Here is a 26543-nt window from a genome sequence, read left to right as displayed (position 1 = left end):
TTCATCATAAGATTCAGCAATTCTACTTTCAGGTATATACTATGAGAATTTAAAATACATGTTGATGCAAAAAACTTCTACACCAATGTTCATAGCAGCATTATTCATAAGACAAAAGTGGAAACAATTTATATTTCCATCAACTGATGAATAAACATAATAGTAATATCCACACAATAGAATATTATTCAACCATAAAAAATGAAGTACTGATACATGCTACAAGAGAGATGAATCAAGAAAACATTATACTAAATGAAAGGAATATGACAAATTCATACACACAAAATATTCCATTCGTATTGATTGTCTGGAATGAAGAAATCTAATAGAGAAAATATATGGAATAGTGATCACTAAGGGCTTATAATGAGTGGGCTTTTGGGGGGGTGATGAAAATGTTCTGTAATTAGATAGTGATCTGGTTGCACAACCCTTTGAATATTAAAAACAATCACACTATAAATAAATAAATATAAATATATAATTACTATATATGTATATACTTATATATGTTTATTTGTTGTGTGTGTAGATATACCTCCTGAGAACAATAGACAACACCAGATTTTAAAACATACTAAAAAACTACTATAATTTTAAAAAATTGGTATAGAATTATGATAAAATAGTCCAAATGTATTGCTAAACACACACACAGCTTTTTTTCTTTTTATATGGTGACTATATCAAATGATTGCTAAACAATATTTTATTCAATAAATACATGTAGACGATAGGACAGTAGTCAGAGAAAAATTTTTAAGTGCATCTCTGCTTCATATATTATGCTAAAATACATTCCAGATGAAATACATTTTTAAATGGAAAATAATAGCTACACAGGTTGTAAGAAAGAGGGAGTGAGATTGTGAGAATATTTTTTCTCTAATTTTAATAAGAATACCTCTAACAGTAAACACAGTAAAGTATACAACACAACAAATAATGAAATTTAACTGTGTGAAATTGTTTAAAAATCTGCCTGAGAAAAATGCTAATTTACAATATCAAATGAATATGAATAAATATAAATTTTAATATATAAAGAGCTTTTTTAAATCAAGAAAGTAGCAACCAGCTTTATAGGCAAAGGATGTTTGCGTGTAGTTCAAAGAAAAAAATAAACTTTCTAATAGATTTAAAATGCCTGCTCTTGGAGTTCCCGTCCCCGTCATCACTCAGTGGTTAATGAATCTGACTGGGAACCATGAGTTTGTGGGTTCAATCCCTGGCCTCGCTCAGTGGGTTGAGGATCCAGCGTGGCCATGAGCTGCGGTGTAGGTTGCAGACGCGGCTCGGATCCCGCGTTGCTGTGGCTCTGGCGTAGGCCGGTGGCTACAGCTCTGATTAGACCCCTAGCCTGGGAACCTCCATATGCTGTGAGTGCGGCCCTAGAAAAGACAAAAAGACAAAAAGACCAAAAAAACCCAAAAAAGCCTGGTCTATACAAATAATTAAAGAAGTGCAAGGATTCACAACAATATAATATTTCTACTATTCATTTTAGCTAAAATAAAATCTTACATTATTACTTAATATTGAAGAGGTCGTGGGAAAACAGGCATTTTATTGTCACATAGTATTTGTGTGTGTATAAATTATTACAACAATTTTGAAGTAATTTAACCTGATCTCTCTAAAAGAAAAAAAAAATTATACCTGTTGACTCAGGGATACTGTCTCTAGAAAAGACTCACACATTGCGGGCAAAGATATTTAGAGACTATTTGTAATAATATCATCTATAAGAGCAAATGCCTGGAGATAACTTGACTGTATTGAGAGAGTGATTGCCCGATACATGGTGTAGAAGCATTTCCTGGATAGATGCTCAAGCAAACAAAGACATTTGAGGGACATAATGTAGATTTGATTTATTTCTACCTAAAAAGTACACAAACATATTTACACACATTCAGTTTTTACATGCCTATATTTTCTCTGCACAAATTTGCAATAGTGATGAAATAGCTGTGGTGCCCCTAGGAAGGGCAGTTTGGGATCTGGAGGGAGAAGGAGATTATTTTCCATATCAAAAACTTTATAGGCAAATAATTCTTAATATTCAAAGAGATTTCCTGTGGTTAAAAAAAAAACAATGCACTGGTTATAAGAACAGACTTTGACATTAGATAGCTCCATATTCGTATTTGGTTTTGTTACTATATTTCAGTTACACTCTCTAAGAACCATTTTGCTCTCTAAAATAAAGATTAAAATGATGGCCATCTTCAGAGCTATTGTAAGTGTTAAATAAGATAAAGTATTAAAGTAAGTACGGCCTGACAAAGAGTAATCATCTAATAAAAGCCATATATTATTTTTATTAGTAGTAGAAATAGTAGCTCAAGAATATTGATATACAGAGTTTTTGGCTTCTAATGACAGATATTGTCAAGATATTCTTACACTGGCTGCTGATCCAGATCAGAGCTTCCCCTATAATGTGCCATGACAAGCAGAAATGTGACAGTCATTGTTGTGTATATTGTAACTTGTTTCTCATAGTCCTTGAGCAGAGTTTGAGGATTGTTTCTTTTGTGTTAGAACTGAATCAGTGCTATGCCAATAAAAAAACACCTCTATCACTCATTCGAATTGTTAAATGATTTTTTGAATAGGAAAGGAGTGGGGTTACCTTCAGCCATAATGCAGAGAATTGTTGACAATTCTGGGTGTGCCAATGGGGGTGTGCCACATATGAGAAAATTATGTCATCACAGGTTATAAGCCTTTGCTACCGACTGGTTTAAGGTCAGTAAACACTAAGTTCCAGGTGATCTAAGGACCTAAGGATCATTGTGGACTATTTTCAGAATACGCAAAACCTAAAGTTGCCTCTGTAACCCTAAAAGCCAGTAAAATTCTGGGCACAATCAGGAAAGGAAACAGAAAATGTAGTCTTACCCTTTATATTAAACAATAGTAATTCTGCTTTTAAAATACCAAGTGCCTTTCTGCTTCCTAAATCTTAAGAAAGACACATTCTTAGAACTGGTATTACTCAGCCAAAAGTTCTAAGTATTTTAACAGTTCTTGATGTATACACACTCATATAAATACATACATATATCTGTTTAGGGGAGGGCAGCTTATACTGTTATCAGCATTGTATGAGTGATATCAGTTATCTGCAGCATGTAATGTCATTTATAAAATAAACTAATATGCTAGGCATAAAATTATATTTTGAGATCAATGTCCTTTAATTATTACCAAGTTTGGATGTTTTCCCGTATGTGGGTAATTTATTTATATTTCCTTTTTTTCTAAATTGTGTATTTATGTTCCATTTATGATGATTTATTAGGTTCTGGATGTTTTTATTAAAAATTAAAATGATCCATCGTTACTTGTATTTAAGTACTCTGGCGTCTTTTACTCTGAATTATGACTTCTGGAAACCGGTTTGAGCCTTTTATCTGTCTGACTCAAGAAGTTGTGATTTAGAATTAGACCTATTATATTTGGTGGTCCATGAGTGAAAAGGAAAGTAGGTATTTCTTAATTTCTCTTACTAATGGTGGTAGTTATAGAAATTTCTACCAGAATCTGCAATATAGTTAACTCTTAGCATTATTATGACCATCATTTAGAAATTTTCTTTGCAGAGGATTTTGTTAATAGTTCATTAGAGTTTAGAGAGAAGGGCTCTGTTTTTCTGTGCTCACATTCTCTGAAAATATGTTAGTTTTTGAGTGCGAGAACGAATTTTACCCGCTAAATATTTGATTTAGTTACTGATTTCTCAACCCAATTCTTCTGCTAACTTGGTGAACTTTTGATGAATTACTTAAACTCTTTGATTCCTCAACTGCAAATGAAGCATTATCCTGAGATGTCTTCAAACTCCATGCTGGCTGTGCCTATTGATTCATTAATACTGTACATTTCTTGTCTCCAAATACACCTTTGGAATTTCCAAATGAATTTCAGATTCTCCATGGTCTACACTAAGTTGGATTTTCTCCCTATCTCACTCTTTAATCCTTTTCCAAAGCAAGATAAACAGTACAAAGTTTTCAAAAGTTTGAAACCCCAAATCCTGCTGTTTTGAAATTATGTTCATTTACTAAAAAACAGACAAATATAAAGCAAAATATGTAAGAACATTGTTTGGTCCTGCAGTCTTTTTGAGTCATTCTGACTGTCCTGTCACTTATAAACAAGACACATGTGCCTGAGACTTGAGATAGTTATATTGCAAGCTCCATAATACAGTAGTTATAGTAAAGCACTACATAATATGAGTTGCAAATACACATGGTTTTGAATCCTTGACACTTTTCCATCTAGTTTAAAAATCATCTGAGAGAATGTGATGAATTCATTTAACTCTCAGTTACATTTTAAATATTTTGTACATACACGGACTTTGAATAAGTAACTCTGCTTACTACTCAGTGATTTAAGTGGAATGACCCTTGACAGTCTGTTTGTAATAACTAACAGTCCACTCTAATTAATTTTCTAATTGTGAAAGATATCTCCACAGTTTAAGATTCCTGGAGGTAAAATTGCCCTTTTAAAACTGGTTAGTTTGGTGATTTTTCTCCCTTAACGAAAAGGACAGCTTTATTTTTGCGTTTTAAAAACCTGGAAGTGCTTTTAAAAAGGGTTATGTAAGTAACCTAAGATTAGATATTTGTTATAGAGAATGGTACTTTTTCTTTCTACCACTGCATACCAAACTTCTAGCTTATTAGAAACTGTGTAGCCTAAAAGTTAAATAGGACTGAAAGTAGAAGATTTAATGATTTTTATAAGAATATGAGCGAAGTCAAACAAATACCATACTAATTTCATCAACACGAAAATTTAGTTTATAAGATAGCAAAAATGAAATCTATCATAAAATTATAAGAAGCTTTAATAATTATTAAGTACTAGGTTTAGTAAGCAGTGAACTCTTATCTTCCTTTTTAAGTGGCTGTTTATCTTGTACTTGAACTCTTCCCTCATTTTATCCTTTTGAATAACCCTGTACTAAAGTGAATCTCTGATTAATATTTAAATGTGCATGGGGAGAAATAGGTAACCTAATCAGAGAAAATAATTAACAAGCCACCTCATTTTCCTATTCCTTGATTCCTACAGGGTAGTCTGTATCCTGATTACTAGAATCTCATTCCCTTTGACCTTCTTTCTAAATTCAAAGCTTGGTAGATTTCCTGATTGAACTGGCTCACTACTATTTAATTACAGTTCCTAATATTTTCTGAATATGTTGTTTATGCACTGGCTTTTCCTAAATTCCACTTTTCTTCTCCTATGTAAAATCAAAAGGTAGTCTGTAAGGATTATTTCCCCCTTCCAGTTCTTGTGACCTAGATGGAAACCACTGAAATAGCTTCCAACAATAACAATAAAAAATCCTTTCATACAATGAGTAAAAATGATATAGATATTCCACATATAAAGGAAGAATAATATTCCTGTCTCGTCAGTTGAACATACAATTTTATTTGGGCTGAAAATTTCTATAGGCATTTGAAAAGGTTGTATGTATAGAAACTTTTACATTGTATATGTGTATGTTATATATGTGTGAGTGTTTAAGAAATGTATTTTGTATATTTATATATGGATTATATATAGGAATTATAGATAATTATCTTTTTTATATAACATGTCTACCTCCTACTTTATTACAATCTCTGTCTCTGTATCCCTATCACTGAAGAGTGACATTGCTGAGGGGAAGAATTGACTTTCAAATTTTAATTTACTTACATTGTAAAATTTGCTTTTTTTTCCAATCACGCATATATGACTTTTATAATTAAAGGCTCAAGGGGAGAGTTTCTACTGTGGCTCAGCAGGTTAAGAACCCAACATAGTATCCCTAAGGATGCAGGTTCCATCCCTGGCCTCTCTCATTCAGTTAAGGATCCAGTGTTGCTGGGAGGTGAGGTGTAGATTGCAGATGTAGCTCAGATCCAGCATTGCTGTGGCTGTGGCATAGGCCGGCAGCTGCAGCTCAGCTCTGATGCCAGCTGGAGAACTTTCAGATGCTGCAGGTATGGCCCTAAAAAAGCAAAAAAAGAAAACAAAAGGGTACAAGGGAAATGGGGATGATATTCATCACTATTCTTTTTATAAGGAATATATGTGTGTGTGTATATATATGTGTGTGTATATATATATATATATATATTTTTTTCTTTTTACAGTCACACCTGCCACATATGGAAGTTCTGGGCTAGAGGTCAAATCAGAACTGCAGCTGCTGGCCTATGCCATAGCTTGTGGCAACACCAGATCCTTAACTCACTGACTGAGGCCAGGGATAGAACCCGCATCCTCATGGACACTATGTAGGGTTCTCAACCCACTGAGGCACAATGGAAACTCCAGGGAATATATTTTACATATAAAAGTAATATTTATAGTAAAGATAGTGAGATAGATGTAGCAGGAATTGATTATTGAGTAGAAGAGGAGAGGGGAGAGAGGAAGAATTTGATAAAATTTAGGATTTTATCTAGACTGATGATGTTGGTCTGCTAGGCTGATGATGGTACCAATTATAGATTAAGAGACTGCTAGAGAAATAGATTTGACTTGGGAGGGTGGTAGGAAAGTTTTGAAGAGGATAATTTCCATTTAGGACATACTAAGTTTGAGATACTAAGATGAGGCTAAATGAGAGGGTTGGTCTAGTTTAGCTTGGCCACATCTCTCTCTCTGACTCTATCTCTCTTTCTTTCTCTACCCATATCCCTCTCTCTATCATTTCTGTATGTTTGTATATGTATGTGTGTATATGTGTGTGTGTGTGTGTGTGTGTGTGTGTGTGTGTATATATATATATATACATGATAATTATTCATATATACATAATTGCAACCATCAGAGAAGATGAGATTACCAACCTTCAGAACGTAAGTAATGACAGCTAAAACAGCAGATATCTCAGGAAGAGAACTGAGTAGAAGTGATTATAGGACTGAAAGTTCAGCTAAGATTCACAAGCAGAAAATTCATAAATAGTGTATTAAGTCCTCTTAGAAAGTGAGTACAAAGTACCATGGAGGCAGAACTACTTGCAGGAACCTGCTCACATAGAAATCAGCTGAAAGAACATCCAAAGAAAAGCAAGATGAGATATTTGTAGCTAGGGTTTTAGGGTCTTATTCCTAGTTCTAGGGAGTTCTATGTAATGAGACAGTTTTCACTGTGAAAAGCCAAGGACTGAACCAATATGAGAAAGAAATAGAAAGTGCAAAAGTTTGGGAATCATGCTGGGGTCCATATTCAGTGCTGTGGATCTCAGATTTGACTGACAAGAGACCTGAGGTTAATTGGAGGCATTTAGTCAGGACTGGGCAGACTAACAGGAATTCAGCAAATGAGCTCGAGGGTAAGAAACTTGAACATTCTAATGCCCATCATATGGTGGTATCATCGGATACTGATATACTGAGAGGCATTGTCATAATTCATTTGGAAATGGTGTCAAAGTAAAATTTATAAATAAGGCCCATGAGTGAAACACTCTCTCTTTTTCACTCTTTTTCTCTGTCTCATCTATCTCCATGTCTATCATCTATCTCTGAGTGAGTGTATTTATGCATGTGTGTTTTATATAAGTGAAGTCTATGTAACTAAAACTCATTTTGAATTAATATTTAATAACAGTGTTTTTACATTTTCTTGTAATCATTTTATATTACTGCTTAATATTTTATTCAGTTAGCACTTTGGCTTTTTGTTTTGCTTATGGTATCTTTTCATGTTATAAAACAAAAACAAAAGTTTTATTAATTTAATGTAATCAGGTATATCAATATTTTCTTTATGGTTTGTGCTTTTTGAATTTTTATTATGATTCCATTTCCTATACTAAGAAAATAAATATATTTAATATTATTGATTTTTTTTCACAAAAGCTTTGTTTTATATATTTAAATCATTTACCTACGTATACTTTATGTTTGGGATTTGATCATATAATTTACATAGGAATAATTAACTTCTTAGGGCCATTTATTAAATATTCCACCATTTGCCCATTGGTCTGGAATGGCATTTACATATCAATTATTTCTCACCCAGACATAGCTGTATTTTCAGTGCTTTATTTTTTATTTTTTGGCTGTGCCCGTGGTGTGTGATGTGGAAGTTCCTGGGCCAGGGATCAAACCTGAACCAAAGCAGTGACTCAAGCCACTGCAGTGACAACGCCAGATCCTTGACCCATTGCACCACAAGGGAATGCCACAGGGAACTCAGCACTTTATTCTATTCTACTTGTATATTAACTATCTCTGTAACTATATCATACTATAATATTTAAGTATGCCTTCATGTCTAATTGGGAATGTCCTTCCTGCTTGTTCTTGGCTTTCCTGGGCCTTTTCTTCATCTATATCTATTATAGAATCACTTATTCAAATACAATGAAAACATCATTGGCTATGGGTGAAAGTTAAGTTAACGATGTAGAATAACTTGAGCAGTGTTAACATCCATGAACATGGTATATGTCTCCATTTATGTAGATTAACTTTTATGAGTTTCAATAAGGTTTTATAATAGTTTTCATCATTCCTAAGTACATTAACATTTTTGTTACACTGCTGCCTGGGAGATTTTTTTTTTTTTCTTTTCAAAACCCAGACTTTTTATCAGTTTATTGCTAGTATAGCGGATACAATTGATATTTGGGATTTTTTGAGCTTATGTTCAGTAAACTTTTTGAGTGATCATATTAATAGTAAAAGTATTAGTAAATTCTTTTGGGTTTTCTCTTTGGACAAGTTGATCAAAAAAATTTTAAGTCCCATTTAAGTCCTCTAGAACATAGTTGAATAAAAGCAATGTTAGTTGCCATCTCATCTCTTTCATGACTTTAAAAGTTATGATCTTATTTTTTAACTGTTAAGAATAATATTTGGTGTTAATTTTTATTTTAAAAGCTCACTAGTATTTGTAGTTTACTAAGAATTTTTATCATGAATGGCTATTGAATGTTATCAAATAATTCTTCTACTTTACATTGTCATCTTTATTATTTTAATCTCTAAATTAAATTAGAATTACATCAATTTCAAATATTAAACCATCCAAACATTCCTACAGTATATCCAACTTGATCATATTGTATTTTTTTATATATCGTTGGATTTAATTTGCTAATTTTTATTTGTGTTGTATCTACTTATCTGTCCTTGCCTGATTTCCGAATTAAGAATATATTCATGAAAATAATTGATTTATGTTCTAAAATAGTGTATGAAAGGTGGAGTTTATATACTTTTTAAGTGTTTGACATAACTTGCTTATAAAATTTCCTGAGCCTGGAATCTTATAATTGGTAGATTCTAATAAATAGATACAATTCTTAAGGCAATAATTACTTCATTCAGATTATCTACATCTTCTGATCAAACTTTGTAAATTAAATTTGTTTAGCAAAATGCCCATATGGTCTGGATTTTCTAATCACTGCCATAAAATTGTTCATAATGTTCACATATTATTTTAAAATATCTGATGTAACTGCTTTATTCCTTTTATAGCTTCTAATATTCTTTGTGTCTTTTCTTCTTTCCTTTATAATCTTGCCAGATGTTTATTTCCAATTTACTATCTTCTCAAAATCAAATGACTATGTTGAACCTCTTTATTTGTGAGTTCACTGCTTGAGTTAAGTCACCTATGTTTTATTGAGTTGATGTCCCTTATTCAGTCAGTTGCTCGGAGAGGAGTACTGTGGTGGATTTGACTGTTTCTTTATTCAGATTTATGAATTTTTGCATATGTATTTTGGAGATTTTTAAGTGCATATATATTTAGGAATGTTATGTCTTCTTAAAGAATGACTATTTATTTATTTAAATTACTCAAATGAATTTATCACATCTGTAGTTGTATAATGATCATAATAATCTGATTTCCCAGGATTTCCATCCCACAACCCAAGCATATCCCCCCACCCCCCAAACTCTCTCCTCCGGAGACCATAAGTTTTTCAATGTCTGTGAGTCAGCATCTGTTCTGCAAAGAAGTTCAGTCTGTCCTTTTTTCAGATTCCACATGTCAGTGAAAGCATTGGATGTTGGTGTCTCATTGTATGGCTGACTTCACTTAGCATGATAGTTTCTAGGTCCATCCATGTTGCTAAAAACGCCGATTATTTCATTCCTTTTAATGGCCGAGTAATATTCCATTGTGTATATATACCACATCTTCTGGATCCACTTCTCTGTTGATGGACATTTAGGTTGTTTCCATGTTTTGGCTATTGCAAATAGTGCTGCAATGAACATTGGAGTACATGTGTCTTTGCAAGTTGTGGTTTTCTCTGGGTAGATGCCAGGAGTGGGATTGCTGGATCAAATGGGAGTTCTATGTGTAGTTTTCTGAGGAATCGCCATACTGTTTTCCAGAGTGGTTGCACCAATTTACAATCCCACCAACAGTGTACTAGGGTTCCTTTTTCTCCACACCCTCTCCAGCACTTGTTTGTAGACTTTTGGATGATGGCCATTCTGGCTGGTGTAAGGTGGTACCTCAGAGTGGTTTTGATTTCCATTTCTCTAATAGTGAGTGATGCTGAACATCTTTTCATGTGTTTCTCAGCCATCTGTATGTCTTCTTTGGAGAACTGTCTGTTTAGATCTTCTGCCCATTTTTTGAAGGAGTTGTTTGTTTTTTTGGTATGGAGCTGCAGAAGTTGTTTATAAATTTTGGAGATTAATCCCTTGCCTGTCGATTCACTTGCAAAAATTTTCTCCCATTCTGTGGGTTGTCTTTTTGTGTTGTTTAGGGTTTCCTTTGCTGTGCAGAAACTTTTCAGTTTGATGAGGTCCCATTTGTTTATTTTTGTTTTTATTGTCAATACTCTGATAGGTGGACCTGAGAAGATGTTGCTGTCGTTTATGTCAGAGAGTGTGTGGCCTGTTCTCCTCTAAGAGTTTTATCGTGTCTGGCCTTATATCTAGGTCTTCAATCCATTTCAAGTTTATTTTTGTGTATGGTGTTAGGGAGTGTTCTAATTTCATTCTTTTCCATGTGGCTGTCCAGTTTTCCCAGCACCACTTATTGAACAAGCTGTCCTTTCTCCATTGTATATTCTTGCCTCCTTTGTCATAGATTAGTTGACTGTAGGTGCATGGGTTTAATTCTGGGCTTTCTATCCTGTTCCACTGATCTATATTTCTGTCTTTGTGCCAGTACCATGCGGTTTTGATGATTGTTGCTTTGTAGTATAGTCTGAAGTCCAGGAGCCTGATTCCTCCAGCTCCATTTTTCTTTTTTTGTCTTTTTGCTATTTCTTGGGCCGCTCCTGCGGCATATGGAGGTTCCCAGGCTAGGGGTCCAATCGGAGCTGTAGCCACTGGCCTACACCAGAGCCACAGCAACTCGGGATCCGAGCCGCGTCTGCAACCTACACCACAGCTCACGGCAACGCCAGATCGTTAATCCACTGAGCAAGGGCAGGGACCGAACCTGCAACCTCATGGTTCCTAGTCGGATTCGTTAACCACTGCGCCACGACGGGAACTCCTCCATTTTTCTTTTTCAGGATGTCCTTTGGCTATTCTAGGTCTTTTGTGCTTCCAAATAAACTTTAAAATATTTTGTTTGAGTTCTCTGAAAAATGTCCTTGGTAATTTGATAGGGATTACATTGAATCTGTAGATTGCCTTAGGTAGTATTGTCATTTTGATATTAACTCTTCCAATCCACGAGCATGGTGTATCTTTCCATCTATTTGTGTCATCTTTGATTTTGTTCATCAGTGTCTTATAGTTTTCAGAGTATAGGTCTTTTGTCTCTTTAGGTAGGTTTACTCCTAGGTATTTTATTCTTTTGGATGTGATGGTAAACGGGATTGCTTCTCTAATTTCTTTTTCTGCTCTTTCATTGTTAGTGTATAGAAATGCCATCGATTTCTGTGTATTAATTTTGTATCCTGCAACTTTGCCAAATTCGTGGATGAGCTCTAACAGTTTTCTGGTGGAGTCTTGGAGAGAGAGAGCAAGAATGACTCTTTTATTATTGTATAAAGGCCTTCTTTAATCCTGATAATATTCCTTGTTCTGAACTTATTTTGTCCAAAATTAATACGGTTTTATTTTACGTAATAAAAGCATAATATACCTTTTTAAAAAACTTTTTTTGGAGTTCCCATCATGTCTCAGTGAAAACGAATCTGATTAGCATCCGTGAGGATGCAGGTTCAATCCCTGGTCTTGCTCAGTGGGATTTGGCATTGCCCTGAACTGCAGTGTAGGTTGCAAATGCAGATCAGATCCTGCATTGCTGTGGCTGTGAAGCAGGCCTGTGGTTCCAGCTCTGATTCGACCCCTAGCCTGGGAACCTCCATGTGCTGCAGGTGCAGCCCTATATGAGACAAAAAAAAAAAAAGAAAAAAAACTTTTTTTTCTTTTTTTTTTTTTAACCTTTAACCTATTTATGTCCTATAGACAGTATATAGCTGTATTTTACTTTTTTATTCAAACTTTTTTTTTAGCCCTTAACCTATTTATGTCCTATGGACAGTATATACTTGTGTTTTACTTTTTTATTCAACCTGACAATCTCTGTATTTTAGCTGTAACGTTTAGACTATTTGTATTTAAGGTAGTTATTGATATGACTGCATTAAGATCTACCATTTTGCTAGTTGTTTTCTATTTGTTCCATTTATGTTTTGTTTCCCTTTGTGTCTATTGCTGGCCTCTCAGTGCTAAATTAAACATATTTTATGATTTCATTTTACTTCCTCTATTGAATTTTTTTCTTCCTCCTTAGACATCAATGTGTCTGTCCATTTTTTGTTGCTGTTGAATAAGTGAAGCAATGCAATAATTTAATCTTTGATCTCCTTTATTCTGAAATATGGAAAGTAGTATCTACATTTTATAGTTGTTTGGATAGTGTAAAGATTTGGTAAACTGTATAATAAAATAAATAGTGAATAGTGTATATAAAGATATAGTAAATAGTATAATAATATAATAATACTAGTATAGTAGTATAATAAATAATACTAAATATCTGCAATTGATAGATATAAATAAATAGTGATATAGGATAGTAAATAGGATAATAGCTTAGCAGAATGCTAGAAATGTATAAAGAGCTCAGTAATACTAGTTATATAGGAAATAGTTATATACATTATGTAAGACCTCCTTCTTCCACTATTATGATTTTAGGACCATCTATTCCTTTAATGGATGTCATACTAATGTAATAGCCAAAGTTCATAAGTCTTGGTAAATTTTTAAATGATGACCACTTTCATTTAGTGCTTTAAATTTCTGTGCCTCTTTCCTCTTTTACCATGTCTTTTTGCTTATTTTGTCTGCCAAATAACTTCTCTTATTTATTTTTCTTCCTAACATAATTTGCTTTCCTATAAAAGTAGCTGAATTTTACAAATAACATAAAATTAATATTTTCAATAAACATTATAATTTTAAAAATAACTTGATAGTATCTTAGGTAAATCGTTGTATGAATAATTTTGTTTTTATGTTTTAATTTTTTTGTCTTTTTATGGCTGCACCCGCGGCAAATGGAGGTTCCCAGGCTAGGGGTCCAATAGGAGCTATAGCTGCTGGCCTACACCACAGCCAGAGCAATGTGGGGTCCCAGCTGCATCTACAACCTAAACCACAGCTCACGGCCGCATCGGAGCCTTAACCCACTGAGCGAGGCCAGGGATTGAACCTGCAACCTCATGGTTCCTAGTCGGACTTGTTTCTGCTCTGCCACGATGGGAACTCCTGTATGAATAATTTTAAAGTGGAGTAAAATACTAACACATATAATATTAAATGTAAAGAATGGCAAGTTTTTCTCATTTAAGTTTACTGCTATCCAAATCTTAAAGTATTATCTTAAGCAATATGTAATATAAATAAAATATTTTAGACATGGACAATTTTTTAATGGGAAAAATAAGAATTAATAGTAGAACATACTCAAGTCCAAAAGAATAAATATTGGTGATGATCAGATCCAGTTTTAAAGCTGTGGAAATAAATATTCCTGAAGTTTTCCCAGATAGATTCAAGAAGAAAATAAAAAGAATAGCTTACAGCTTAAACTTTCTAGTTAAAAGAAGGCCAGTGGGATACATTTTTTGAGAAGGATATAGAAATATAAACATTTTAAAGTGCAACACAAGGGAGTCCTGGTTGTGGTGCAGAGGAAGCAAATTAGACTAGTATCCATGAGGATGTGTGTTTGATCCCTGGCTTTGCTCAGTTGGTCGGGAATCAAACCCATGGCTCCGGCTTTGCCATGAGCTGTGGTGTAGGTTGAAGACACGTTGCTGTGGCTGTGGTGTAGGCTGGCAGCTGTAGCTCCAATTCAACCTGTAGCTTGGGAACTTCCATAAGGTGTGGGCGAGGCCCTAAAAAGCAAAGAATAAAAATAAAAAATAAATAAACAGTAGTATACTTTTTTCTAAGCACAGAAGAATTACATAATTGAAATAATTCTATATTCCCAAAACTTAGAATGAAAATCACACTTAATCAGTGATACCAATTGCTACTCATCTTTTTCATTTCTTGTGTAGGCTCATGATAATAGTTTATGCAAACATTAAAATATCTTTTTTTTTTTTTTTTGTCTTTTTAGGGCCACACCCGCCACATATGGAGGTTCCCAGGCTAGGGGTCAAATCAGAGCTGCAGCCACCAGCCTACACCACAGCCACAGCAATGCCAGATCCTTAACCCACTGAGTGAGGCCAGGGATTGAACCTGCGTCCTCCTGGATACTAGTCAGATTTGTTTCTGCTGAGCTATGACGGGAACTCCTGAAGGTTTTTAAAATTTTTTTTTGTTTTTTGTCTTTTTGCTATTTCTTGGGCCGCTCCCACGGCATATGGAGGTTCCCAGGCTAGGGGTCGAATCGAGCTGTAGCTGCTGGCCTACGCCAGAGCCACAGCAACACAGGATCTGAGCCGCGTCTGCAACCTACACCACAGTTCACGGCAACGCTGGATCGTTAACCCACTGAGCAAGGGCAGGGACCGAACCCGCAACCTCATGGTTCCTAGTTGGATTCGTTAACCACTGCGCCACCACGGGAACTCCTGAAGGTTTTTTTTTAAATCAAAGATTTGGAAATATGATTTTTACTTTGAAAGCCCTGGAACTGAAAAGTTATTGTTTAGTTTCTCGTAACAACAGCAAAAAAGAATGACTGGTAAGCATTTGGAGATTGGTTCAACGAAAATGTACAAACCTAAAAAGAAAAAAAAAAAAAAAAAAAAGAATGGATTTTTCTTTACATTTAACTCAAATATTAAGCACAGAAATATATTCCACAGATTTTTTTAAAGGTTGGTAGTGCTGTAACAAATTAACACAGAAATTTTTAAAATATGTGTATATTTGATAAACTACAATGGACTTTGTAATTCTCAAAAAGTTTTTATTTTGCATCAAAATGTAATTAACAGGTTATCACAGCCAATTTCTTTTTATTGCATAACAAAACCGCAATAATTATGTGTATGTGTATAAATAGCAGATCATTCATTGTTTGTAGATTCTGTGTTTTTTTTTTTTTTTTTTTTTTTGGTCTTTTAAGGGCCGCATCCACCACATATGGAGGTTCCCAGGCTGGGGGTCTAATTGGAGCTCTTGCCGCTGGCCCATGTCTCAGCCACAGCAACACCAGATACAAACCTTGTCTGAGACCTACACCACAGCTCATGGCAATGCCAGATTCTTAACCCACTGAGTGAGGCCAGGGATCGAATCCTCAACCTCATGGTTGGATTCATTTCCACTGCGCCACGACGGGAACTCTAGATTCTGTGTTTATGAATTTGATTGTTTGCTAAAATTTATTTTTAACCCCAAAATCAATACCCAAAACACTTTTGCAGTGCTTAGCAATTTAAAAAGTTTGAGTTGCTCCATGATGATGTTCTCATTTGAGTTTAAATAAAGCTGCAGCGCCTTCTTCTTTCAGCTCTGTTTTGTAAATGAATGTCCTTTTCACAACATAATTAGTGCCATGTTTCCCTTATTTTTGTGCTTCTTGTTGGTGATCTTGCTGTTTAAAATGACCCCCAAGGGAGTTCCCATCGTGGTGCAGTGGTTAATGAATCCGACTAGGAACCATGAGGTTGAGGGTTCGATCCCTGGCCTTGCTCAGTGGGTTAATGATCCAGCGTTGCCGTGAATTGTGGTGTAGGTTGCAGACGCGGCTCGGATCCCGAGTTGCTGTGGCTCTAGCGTAGGCCGGTGGCTACAGCTCTGATTAGACCCCTAGCCTGGGAACCTCCATATGCCGTGGTAGCGGCCCAAGAAATGGCAAAAAGACAAAATAAAATAAAATGACCCCCAAGGAGTTTCTTTGTGGCACAGAGGGTTAAGGATTTGGTGTTGTCACTGCAGACACCTTGGGTCACTGCTGTGGCATGGGTTCAGTCCCTGGCCTGGGAATTTCTACATGCTGCAGGTACAGCCAAAATAAAATAAAACAAAATAAAAATAAAATCACTTCCAAGTGTAGTACTGTCTAATGTTCCTAATTGCTGAAGGCTGTGATATGCCTTACAGAGAAAATGTGTGTTAAGCTTCCTTCAGGCATGAGTTATAATGCTGTTTTCATTATGATCTCATTGTGGTAATTAAAAAATATAGTCATTAAATAAGGGGTCTTTAAATGAAATCCACGTAAAACAAGGCTATGAATTGATTCACTGATGAAAATATTGTGACCAGAGGCTCATAGGAACCTAATGCCATATTTCTTCTAGGAGCGAAGGTTCAGTACCTGCTAATTCAGTGTTTGCAGCAACTTCCCACCAAAATATCTAAGAATAAAAAACAATGTAAATTAAAATAGGCATTTAAGAATCAGAGAGTAAGGAAAGTTTGCACCTCTTTCTACCTACCTACAGACCAGTAAGTTTACTGTTTCAAGGACTAAATATATAAGACATTGAATTTCTCAATTCAGCTTTGTGAATCCAGTGGAAACTCAATGGTTCAATTATCCACCTCTTTGTAAAGATATCAATTATTACTATTGTATTATAAGTTTCATGAGAGCAGGAAATTTCTCTGTTCATATAGAAATACTCAGTTACCCAGAATGTGCTTGACATACAATGTATTTATCTGCTCAATGTTAATGCCACACTCTAAGTTATTCACCTATGTATTTTATTCACACATTCATTAAGTATTTGTGGAGTGTTTACCATACGGCAGACATTATTCTAGGCCCTAAAGACACACTGATAAGTAAGAGAATATAAAATCTTTGTCTTCATAGAACTTAGAGCTTAAAGCAATAGTTTCCAGACTTTACAGCACATTGGAATCCCCTAAAGATTTTTAAAAACACTAATATCTGACTCCCGCCCCCAGACATTCTAGTGTAATTGGCAACTGATGTCACTTGGACTATGGGGGTCTTTAAAATTTCCCCAGATGATTCTGATATTCAGCAGAACTTGTGAATCACTGAACTAATGTATGAGTGAGAAGTTAAGCAATCCATATTACTTGCTTGAGAGTGATGATAGCTTCTGATACTTTGATTTTGAAACTTAGCACTTTGCCGAAAGCCATGATCTTACCTATGATGTTTGATTCAAATTAAATTAATGTCATTTTATTTGTCTTATATTTTTATTCCAAAAGATATTCTTCGTCACAGTATTTTAAAAAAATCAACTAATATTGCATCTTTCAAAAAGAAATTTACATAAAAGTGGTGAAATACTTAACATTACAGTTGACCAAATATCTACTATATTAAACAGAGATGGAAATCTTAGTTTTATCTAAATCAGATGTCATATTAATATGTTGTTCTCCCAATCTACATAAGAAGCTTTAAGGAGGAATGCTGCGCAGTTCTTGATGATAAGACTGAATGTATAACATCTTACATTTCTTAAAAGGAACTAACCATTATGTATCTATATGTGTATGTATGTATGTATGCATTGGGCTCCCAGATGCAAAAGTTTAAAGTCATTATAATACAGTCATTCAAAATGTTCAAGTCTAACAGTGCACTCAACTTACTAGAATTGCTGCTATTTTTACTAAACATTATACCTTTCAGAACATATCTATAATAAGTACTGGCCTCAACTGATAACTTTCTTCTTTTCATTTTGCATAATGCAGCATCTTTGGTATCAGAGTGCCACCATAGTCTTAAATATTCTGACTAACTTTGCTGAGTTTGCAGTAGCAACAGTGATAATACCCATTGTAAAAAGGAAATGCAGAAATAGTGACTGTCAAATCCCAACATGTTCCTTATATCCAGACTTTTTTTTTTTTATTTTCCTTGCCAGTATAATCTATACTCCAGTTAATAATTTAGTACTAATCAGCTCCTTATCATCTGAAAAGGAGAGTCTGTTTTAAATCACAAGGCAGCTGACCTTGAAGGTGGGTTTAATATATGCAGATTTCTCATATCACCTCTAAGCTTATGCTCAGAGTATTTTCTGGGTTACATTTAGGTTTTAGCTGTGCAGTCTTTTTGTCTGTCCTAACTGTAACTGATTTAATTTTGATATCATTTTTCCCTCCTCATTAGTTAGGGTTTTACATTTATATACAACTAGTTTTAAGTAACAGTCTGATGTTTTAATGAGCAAATAAAGAAAGAATAGCTGAGATAAACTATGTATTATAAAAAAAGTTATATATTTCTAAATTAATTCAATTATTTCATAAGGTGCTGTATGTATCCAATTTAATTAGCATTTTTTAGTAGTAATGTGGGGTTGTTTGCATTGATCAGATAAACGATGGATCTAAAAATGAGGATTTAAAGTTGTTTCTTTGGGGTATAGTCATGAATTGAAAAACAATATGAATTGAACAATGAGCTATGGAATAAAGTATAATTTTTAAGGGAAATTATAGAAATTTGTAAGCAAAATTTATGAAAGTTCAGTTTATTTTAAAAATTTTCCACCAGTTCTGAGATTAGTAGTATTTTCAATAATAATAATATATATTTTTAATGTTGGTAATGACTTTGGCTTAAATGACCTAATGAGTTATATGATTTTGGTAATTGTTGCATGATCATCAGCTAGGTCGAAGAAGGATAAAAAAGGACAAGGAAAAATAGTTTTGTTTATTTAAAAATGATATATAATCTGGGCTTTAAGAAAAAATTTATGGGAGTTCTGGCTCAGCAGTAACAAAGCTGACTAGTATCCATGAGGACTCAGGCTCGATTCCTGGCTTTGGTCAGTGGGTTAAGGATCCATCGTTGCCACAAGCTAGGGTTAAGGGCGCAGACACGGCTTGGATCCGGCATTGCTGTGACTGTGGTGTAGACTGGAAGCTGCAGCTCTGATTTGACCCCTAGCCTGGGAACTTCCATATGCCGCAGGTATGGCCCTAAAAGACAAAATTTAAAAAAAAAAAAAAAAAAAAAAAGAAAAGAAAGAAAAAAAGAAAGAGAATTTATGAAGCACTTAGAAGATATAATCCTGTCATTAGATCTGATTTCAGACTTCTTTCTTTGCATATTAGTGATAGCAACTTGCTTTGAAGATTAAAGTGCCTTTTTTTTTTTTTTTTTTTTTTTTTTTTAAATGGCGGTACCCCCAGCATATGGAAGTTCCTGGACTGGGCAATGAATCCAAGCCACACCTGCAACCTAAGCCACAGATGTGGCAACACTGTACCAGGCCCTGGGTGGAACACGCACTTCCACAGCAACCTGAAGTGCTGCAGTCTGATTCTTAACCCACTGCATGCAACAGTGGGAACTCCAATGCCTATTTTGTTTGTTTTAATTTTTAAATATATTTGTTTTCCCTTATTGAAAGTAGAAAGGAGAAGAGACAAGATTTCTATCTCAAAAAAGGAATGATGATTAGGTTAAGACAGTGACAGCAAGGAAAATAATTGACTACTTTTTTTTGAGAAATGAGGAGGCTTTGCTTTGAATTAATAACCCATTTTATTGGGTAGAATTCTCCTCTTAATGTTTTCCTGTTTATACTGAAAAATGCACTGGGTTGAATTGGATTGCTTTTCATTTAACTTTCAGTGGTCACTTTTGTGTAATTGTCATACTTGAAAAAATGGAATACAGAAACAAAAGAAACTACTAATGTGATTGTGATTAGCATAGTACTTTTAGTAATTAAAAGCAATCTCAAAGGAATACATTTACAGAACAAATTTTATTGACTAAAACTTTAAAGTACACTGTTTCAATATTAACATTTCAAATTATTTTTACGAAAATTCTTTTATGACAATCATCTTGGTTTTTATTATCCTGTTTTCTATTTTAAATCATGCTCCAGAGGAAAGATTAAATCAAATATAAAGTATAGAGCAATTTAACAAGCTTAATAGTCTTACAGATAAGATAGAAGTGTTTCTGCTATTACCCTAAATAGTCAGTCAGTAGTGAATTGAGTTGTGGTCTTCTTTAAACACAATGCTGTTTTCATCTCTTGCTATGTTGCTCTAAATATCATATTTCACCTGCCAGTTAAGAAACCATTGCTTTAAGACATTTTTCGACAACATTAGTTGTCCTATTTAAAATTAACCTTTTATCTACAAATAATGTTGTCTTTTTCTCTGAGGTATTTGATCTGACTAGGACTAAGAAGGTACATTTTAGCCTGCAAACTATGAGATCACACCAAAGACCAATATCATTTTCCAGCTTACAGCACAGATACTGCAAAGTGACGTATGTTTAGCGAAATTTTCAGTAAATCACGGTTTACCACATATATTTATATTTTTGGATGTAGATTAAGTTTATATATCTCTACTTTAGAAAATGTGTGCTAGGTATGACAAATTACTGTCTTAGGAATTAGCATGAATAGTTGATGATTCTCCCAAGTAAACTTTTAGAAATAAATTTTAAATTACTCATAAATTTATGTTCAATGTAGGGTTTACTAATACAAGTCCCATTTTAAGGACAATTGTTTCTATATCACCTAGGCATAAAATTAATACATTTTTTTCTTATAATTGCTTAAGTTTTTAATCTAATATAACCTTAGTGAATTTATCCAGGAGAAGTTTTTAATGAAGCAATTATCCCATTCCTGAAAATAACTGAGTTTCAATGTGAAAACACATAAGTAAACACCATAACTGTTTTATACAACTATATTGTATACAATTTTATTTTGATAAATTTTACCAGGTGACATCTTACCAAAAATCAAAGTTATTGAATTATGAAAATTCCACAATCACTATTGAATGGGAAAACACTAAAAATACTAAAGAGTATGATACGTGCCTTGATTATGGTACATAATAAAAAATCCAAACATAACTATATCTAAAATTATTTCTCTTTTCTTTTTTCCTTTCCTCTATTTATTTTCTTTCTCATTCTCCTCATTGTCCTCTCCTACTCCTCTTTAAGCAAATGAAAAATATTCTGAATCAAGCCTAATTCATTTTAGAAGTAGCAAGAGGGTTTGTCATATGGCAGGGTATAATTAATTTTTAAATACAAGTTATTTCATGCTACAATCAAGGCAGGAGAAAATCTAACTAATCTCTACCTAGCCAGTTCCCTGTGTTCATTTAGCTTCTCAGCTTCCTTTGTGGAAGATACTGGTTAGTTTCTAGGATAGGCTACCTTAAGTAGAGGCTTTTTTTTTTTTCTTTTAAACAACATTGATTGTTTATTTTACATTTTTCTGATTACTAGTAAAGTTGTGCATTTTCAGTTCATCATAAATATTTTGACTTCATTGTGCTAAGAACGTCTAACATGAGTGCTACGTTTTTAACACATTTTTAAGTGTGCGATACATCATTGCCAGCTGATATGATATTGTATAGCAGATCTCTAAAAAGCATATTCATCTTGCTTCAGTAAAATTTTAAATTGTTTAATTAGTAACTCCTCCTTTCTCCCTCCCCCGGCCCCTGGCAACCACCATTCCTTTCTTTGAGTCCATTAGCATGACTACTTTAGATCTCTTATGTTAGGGGAATGATACAGTCTTTGTCTTTCTGTGATGGGCTTATTTTACTTATTGTAATGTTTTTAAGGTTCATCTATGTTGTAGTAGGTACCAGTAGTTCACTCCTTTTTAGGCTGAGTAGTTTTCCACTGTATACCACATTTTTAATCCATTTCTCCACTTTTGGACATTTATATTGTTTCCACCTTGGTAATTGTGAAGAGCACTGCAGTGTCCTCTGACCATCCCATCAACTTTATATAGTTGTCAAGGATCACTGTATTTGTTATCTAGTGTCTTGATACCATTCATTCTTGTTATTTCATTTTATAATGTAGTTAAATATTTCGTAATCTAATGAAACATGAGTGTTAAAAGGAACACCTTTCCTTATAAAAATCAGGGAAATTTTGGAAGTGAATAAAAGCAGTTGATTAAAATACAAAAAAATTCTAGAAGGCTTCTGTATTCATGTTGCTTTACAGATAACTTTGATTTTTTTTTTTTTTCCACTTAAGGAAATACTGGAAGTCAAAAGCAGTGTATGGGATCTTTGGAAGAAAATAATAAAGAATTCCAAATAGGAATTCCCTGTGTGGTTCAGTGAGTTAATGATCTGGCTTGTCTCTGTGGCATTGCCAGTTCAGTCCCTGGCCTGGTGCAGTGGCTTAAGGATCTGGCATTGCTGCAGCTGTGATATAGGTCACAGATATGGCTCAGATTCGATCCCTGGCCCAGGAACTTCCATATGCCACGGGTGTGGCAGAAAAGAGAGAAAAAAAAAAGAATTCCAAATGTAAATTGGTGCAGCCACTTGTGGAGAACAGTATGGAGGTTCCCTAAAAGAAACTAAAAATGGAGTTAACCGTGTGATCCAAAAATACCACTCCTGGGCATATATTCAGAGAAAACTCTAATTCAAAAAGATACATGCATCTCAGTGTTCATAGCAACATTATTTACAGTAGCCAAAGCATGGAAGCAACCTAAGTGCCCATGGACAGATCAGTGGGTAAAAAAGAGTGGATGTAATATTCTATTATATTCATTCCAGAATATAATAGAATATTACTCAGCCATAAAAAAGAATGAAATAATGCCATTTGCAGCAATGTGGATGGACGTAGAGATTATCATACTAAGTAAAGTAAGTCAGACAAATATCATATGATATTACTTATATATGGAATCTAAAAAATGATACAAATAAACTTATTTACAAAACAGAAACAGACTCAGACATAGAAAGCAAATCTATGGTTACCAAGGGGTAAAGGATGGGGAAGGATAAATTTGGAGTTTGAAATTAACAGATACACATTACTTTATATAAAATGGATAAATAACAAAGTCCTTCTGTATAGCACAAGGAACTATATTCAATATCTTGTGATAACCTATAATGGAAAATAATCTGAAAAAGAATACATATATATACATATATTAAAATATTCTTATATTTATGAATCACTTTGCTGTATACCACAAACTAATACAACATTGTAGACCACCTATACTTCAATTTAAAAAAAGAAAAATTCCAAGTAGTGGATTCTTACTCAAATAAAACATCTTGGTTATCTAACAAAACAGTAGCAATTATACATATTAAGTATGGATATACCATTTTTATGGTTCTCTGTTTCAATCATTTTATTTGCTTAACCAGTTCAGTAAATTACCAATTCTAGAATTTAACATAAGAGGACTTCTGCTCTAATTTGTAATCTTTTTGAAGGGAACCCAAAAAACTTAAGAGAAATTTTCCTTCACTAGAGTGAGGCTGACTGGATTCTGTGGGAGTTTCTACCTCTGAATACCATTAGGAAGACAGACTTCTTCTGCTTGAGGAGATATTCCTGCTACTTGGGTCTGCAGTGTCTTCTGGAAAGTCTTGAGTTTTTATTCGATAAAATGAAGAAATAATTTGCAATGACATGGCTGGGAAACAGGTTTCATCCTGAAAGCCAGTTCTGATTCATTGCTAGTGGCTACTGGAGGAGCTGTGCTGAGATGAATTTAAAGCCACTTCTACCTTCAAGTGTATTGCCCTGATTCATGGTGATGCCACCCATGGGCACAGAATGCAGTAAACCAACAAAACTGTCAGCATTGTTCTCCTGCACTATAGCCACATTTCTCTTAGTGTTGTGCAGACTTAGAAATGAATGGTTCTCTACCTTTTCCTTCTCTCCTTTTCCTTCTGTTGGCAAACTCCCATTGGTAACATACCTCAGCATTGGTTGGTCACTACAAGAAAGATCGTGGGCTATGCACAATGCACTCTTTTGGTTCATGCAGGAAACACAACAGGTCTAGGCTACCTTACCACAAAAGGGAACCACTTCATGCAAATGAAAACCACAGGATTTGCTTGCTATCTCCTTAGAAAATGGAATAGCCACAGTTGACCTTCTAAAGAAAATCAGCCCCTAAAATGTATTCCTTGTATATTATCCTTACAATTAAGAGTGCTACAGACTATGAAGGCAAAGAAGACTATTTCAATGATTACCGTTTGATGTAGTGACTCTGGCTGCTAAAATGACTCTCGCTGTTATTTTCACAATTCTTCACATGGCTTTGAGTTTAAGAGACCAGTTTTCCCAGATGAAATATATAATAATTTCTTTTTTTTTTCTTTTTTTTTCTTTTTTTTTCTTTTAAGGGCCACACTCGCCACATATAGAAGTTTCCAGGCCAGGGGTCTAATCGGAGCTGTAGCCACCAGCCTATGCCAGAGCCACAGCAACGCCGGATGCGAGCTGTGTCTGCGACCTACACCACAGCTCATAGCAATGCTGGATCCTTAACCCACTGAGCGAGGACAGGGATTGAACCCAACCTCATGGTTCCTAGTCGGATTCGTTAACCACTGCCCCACGACGGGAACTCCAATAAAATAATTTCTAAGGTACAATAGCCACAAGGTTTTTGGTATTAAGAAATGGAATGGGAACTATTACCTTGCAGTAATCTTTAACAAATGTGGAAAATGAAATTCTGACTTTATAATGTAAATGTGGCTGAACTTCTTTCTTGGAAGATAAGATCAATAAGCATATTCTCAGAAATAAAATGTACTCTGAATCTTATCTCCTAAATGTTCCCCGCACTCTAAATGCTCCTTGTCACACAGACACATAAAAGATACAATGTGCTACACTATTGTATATGGAAGGAATGGTCAACTGGGACCTGCTGTATAGCACAGTGAACTCTACCCCACATTTGTGATAACCTGTATGGGAAAGCAGTCTGAAAAGAATGGATATGTGTATATGTATAACTGAACCACTTTGTTGTACAGCAGAAATTATCACAATATTGTAAATCAACTATACATCAATAAAGCTTTAAAAAATGAAAAAAGAAGAAAAGACAAAATGCTAATATTAAAAAAAAAAGATATAGTAATGTTAGGTAGGAGAAAGTTGATGATGGGAATGTGTAGATCCACACATGTTAGGGAAATTTTATTTTGTTTTAATGCCTAGACTGTAATTGGCATCAGTAGTAAAAAGAAATGACACCTTATCATGTAACAATTATTCACTGAATGCCTGAAATATATTAGCAACTGTCCTGGTTCTGCCCTTGGGATGTTTCTAAACATGCAGGGGACACGGACTCATAGGTTGATAGTTTAAGAGACTATGTTTTATGCCATATCAAGGCTATGCCCAGGCTCCTACTGGAATATATCCTTGTCATTTCAAATTACCAATTCTCTTTTTCTCAATATAAAGTTATCTTTAGTGTATGGGTAAGAAAACTTGAAATTATTAAGTGCTTATGTTAAGTATTAACTTATAGTCTTGACTATATAACAGTAAATAAGTCCCACTGTTTGGAACACATGGCGTATGACTGCAGCCACTTAAATGGGATAAATCATGCACTAATTACAGTTCAAAACCAGAGATGTTCTCTTTTCTATTTTTAATCCTTTTAATGACATCATTTATTGTCTACTGGAAATCAATTTAGGAAATCATATTAGTCCACTAAGCACTTCAGATAAGGTGATTCCATGAAGCATTCCAGCATTATCACAGGGAATTGCTATCGCATGCCATAAAAGCAAAAGAAATACTCAGAATATGGCTTGCTGAAGGAGTTTACAGTTTTACAGCTCCTCCCACTGCAGCACATAAGTCACTCAGTTACAGTTAACTTTGGATTATCACTCACAGATTGAAGGCCAAACAGCCATCACACACTCTGGGCCTGTGGTGCCACTTGTATGTGTGTTTCTAAATCAATGATGAGGGTATCGGAACCGATACTGGACATGGAGATGGCAAATTACAGTGAAGTTTTGGACCCAACTTACACCACTTTGGAGTTTGAAACTATGCAGATTCTATATAATTCAAACGGTGAGTTCTCATCTGCTGGTAGATAAAAGAAAAGTAAGTATAACAAGAGAAGTAAAACTGAGCTTCCCAGGTGGTAGCTCCGTGTTTTATTGCTGGGGAATTCAGGGCTTGCTTTTTTAAGGCCACAAATCTGAGGCTTTTGCACTTCATCACAAAATTTAAATTAATAATGCTATGGCTATTTTATGTTTGAGATAGAAAAAGTTTAGTTATGCGTA

General features: G+C 34.4%; 1 protein-coding gene across 4 annotated transcripts in view; it reads left to right on the top strand.

Moving 5' to 3' along the window:
• The window catches only part of HNF4G (hepatocyte nuclear factor 4 gamma), a 131328-nt gene that overhangs the window by 76619 nt on the left and 28166 nt on the right, over positions 1-26543 (top strand). The window contains exon 1 of one of the 4 annotated variants that reach the window (XM_021089182.2): positions 26132-26325. The exons of the other annotated variants lie outside the window; for them this stretch is intronic. Coding sequence (XP_020944841.2) covers positions 26190-26325 — 136 coding nt within the window. The 5' untranslated portion in view covers positions 26132-26189. Of the gene's footprint in view, positions 1-26131; positions 26326-26543 lie in introns of those variants that run through there. 4 annotated transcript variants of the gene reach the window in all.

Source organism: Sus scrofa, chromosome 4 (assembly GCF_054392235.1).
Source record: "Sus scrofa isolate SSC_HxYL_T2T_F1_AM1 chromosome 4, Sscrofa_HxYL_maternal_Yorkshire_Landrace_v2.0, whole genome shotgun sequence".
NCBI classification, from domain to species: domain Eukaryota; kingdom Metazoa; phylum Chordata; class Mammalia; order Artiodactyla; family Suidae; genus Sus; species Sus scrofa.
The sequence above is the reverse complement of the archived record's forward strand: the minus strand, read 5'-3'. Positions and strand labels throughout refer to the sequence as shown.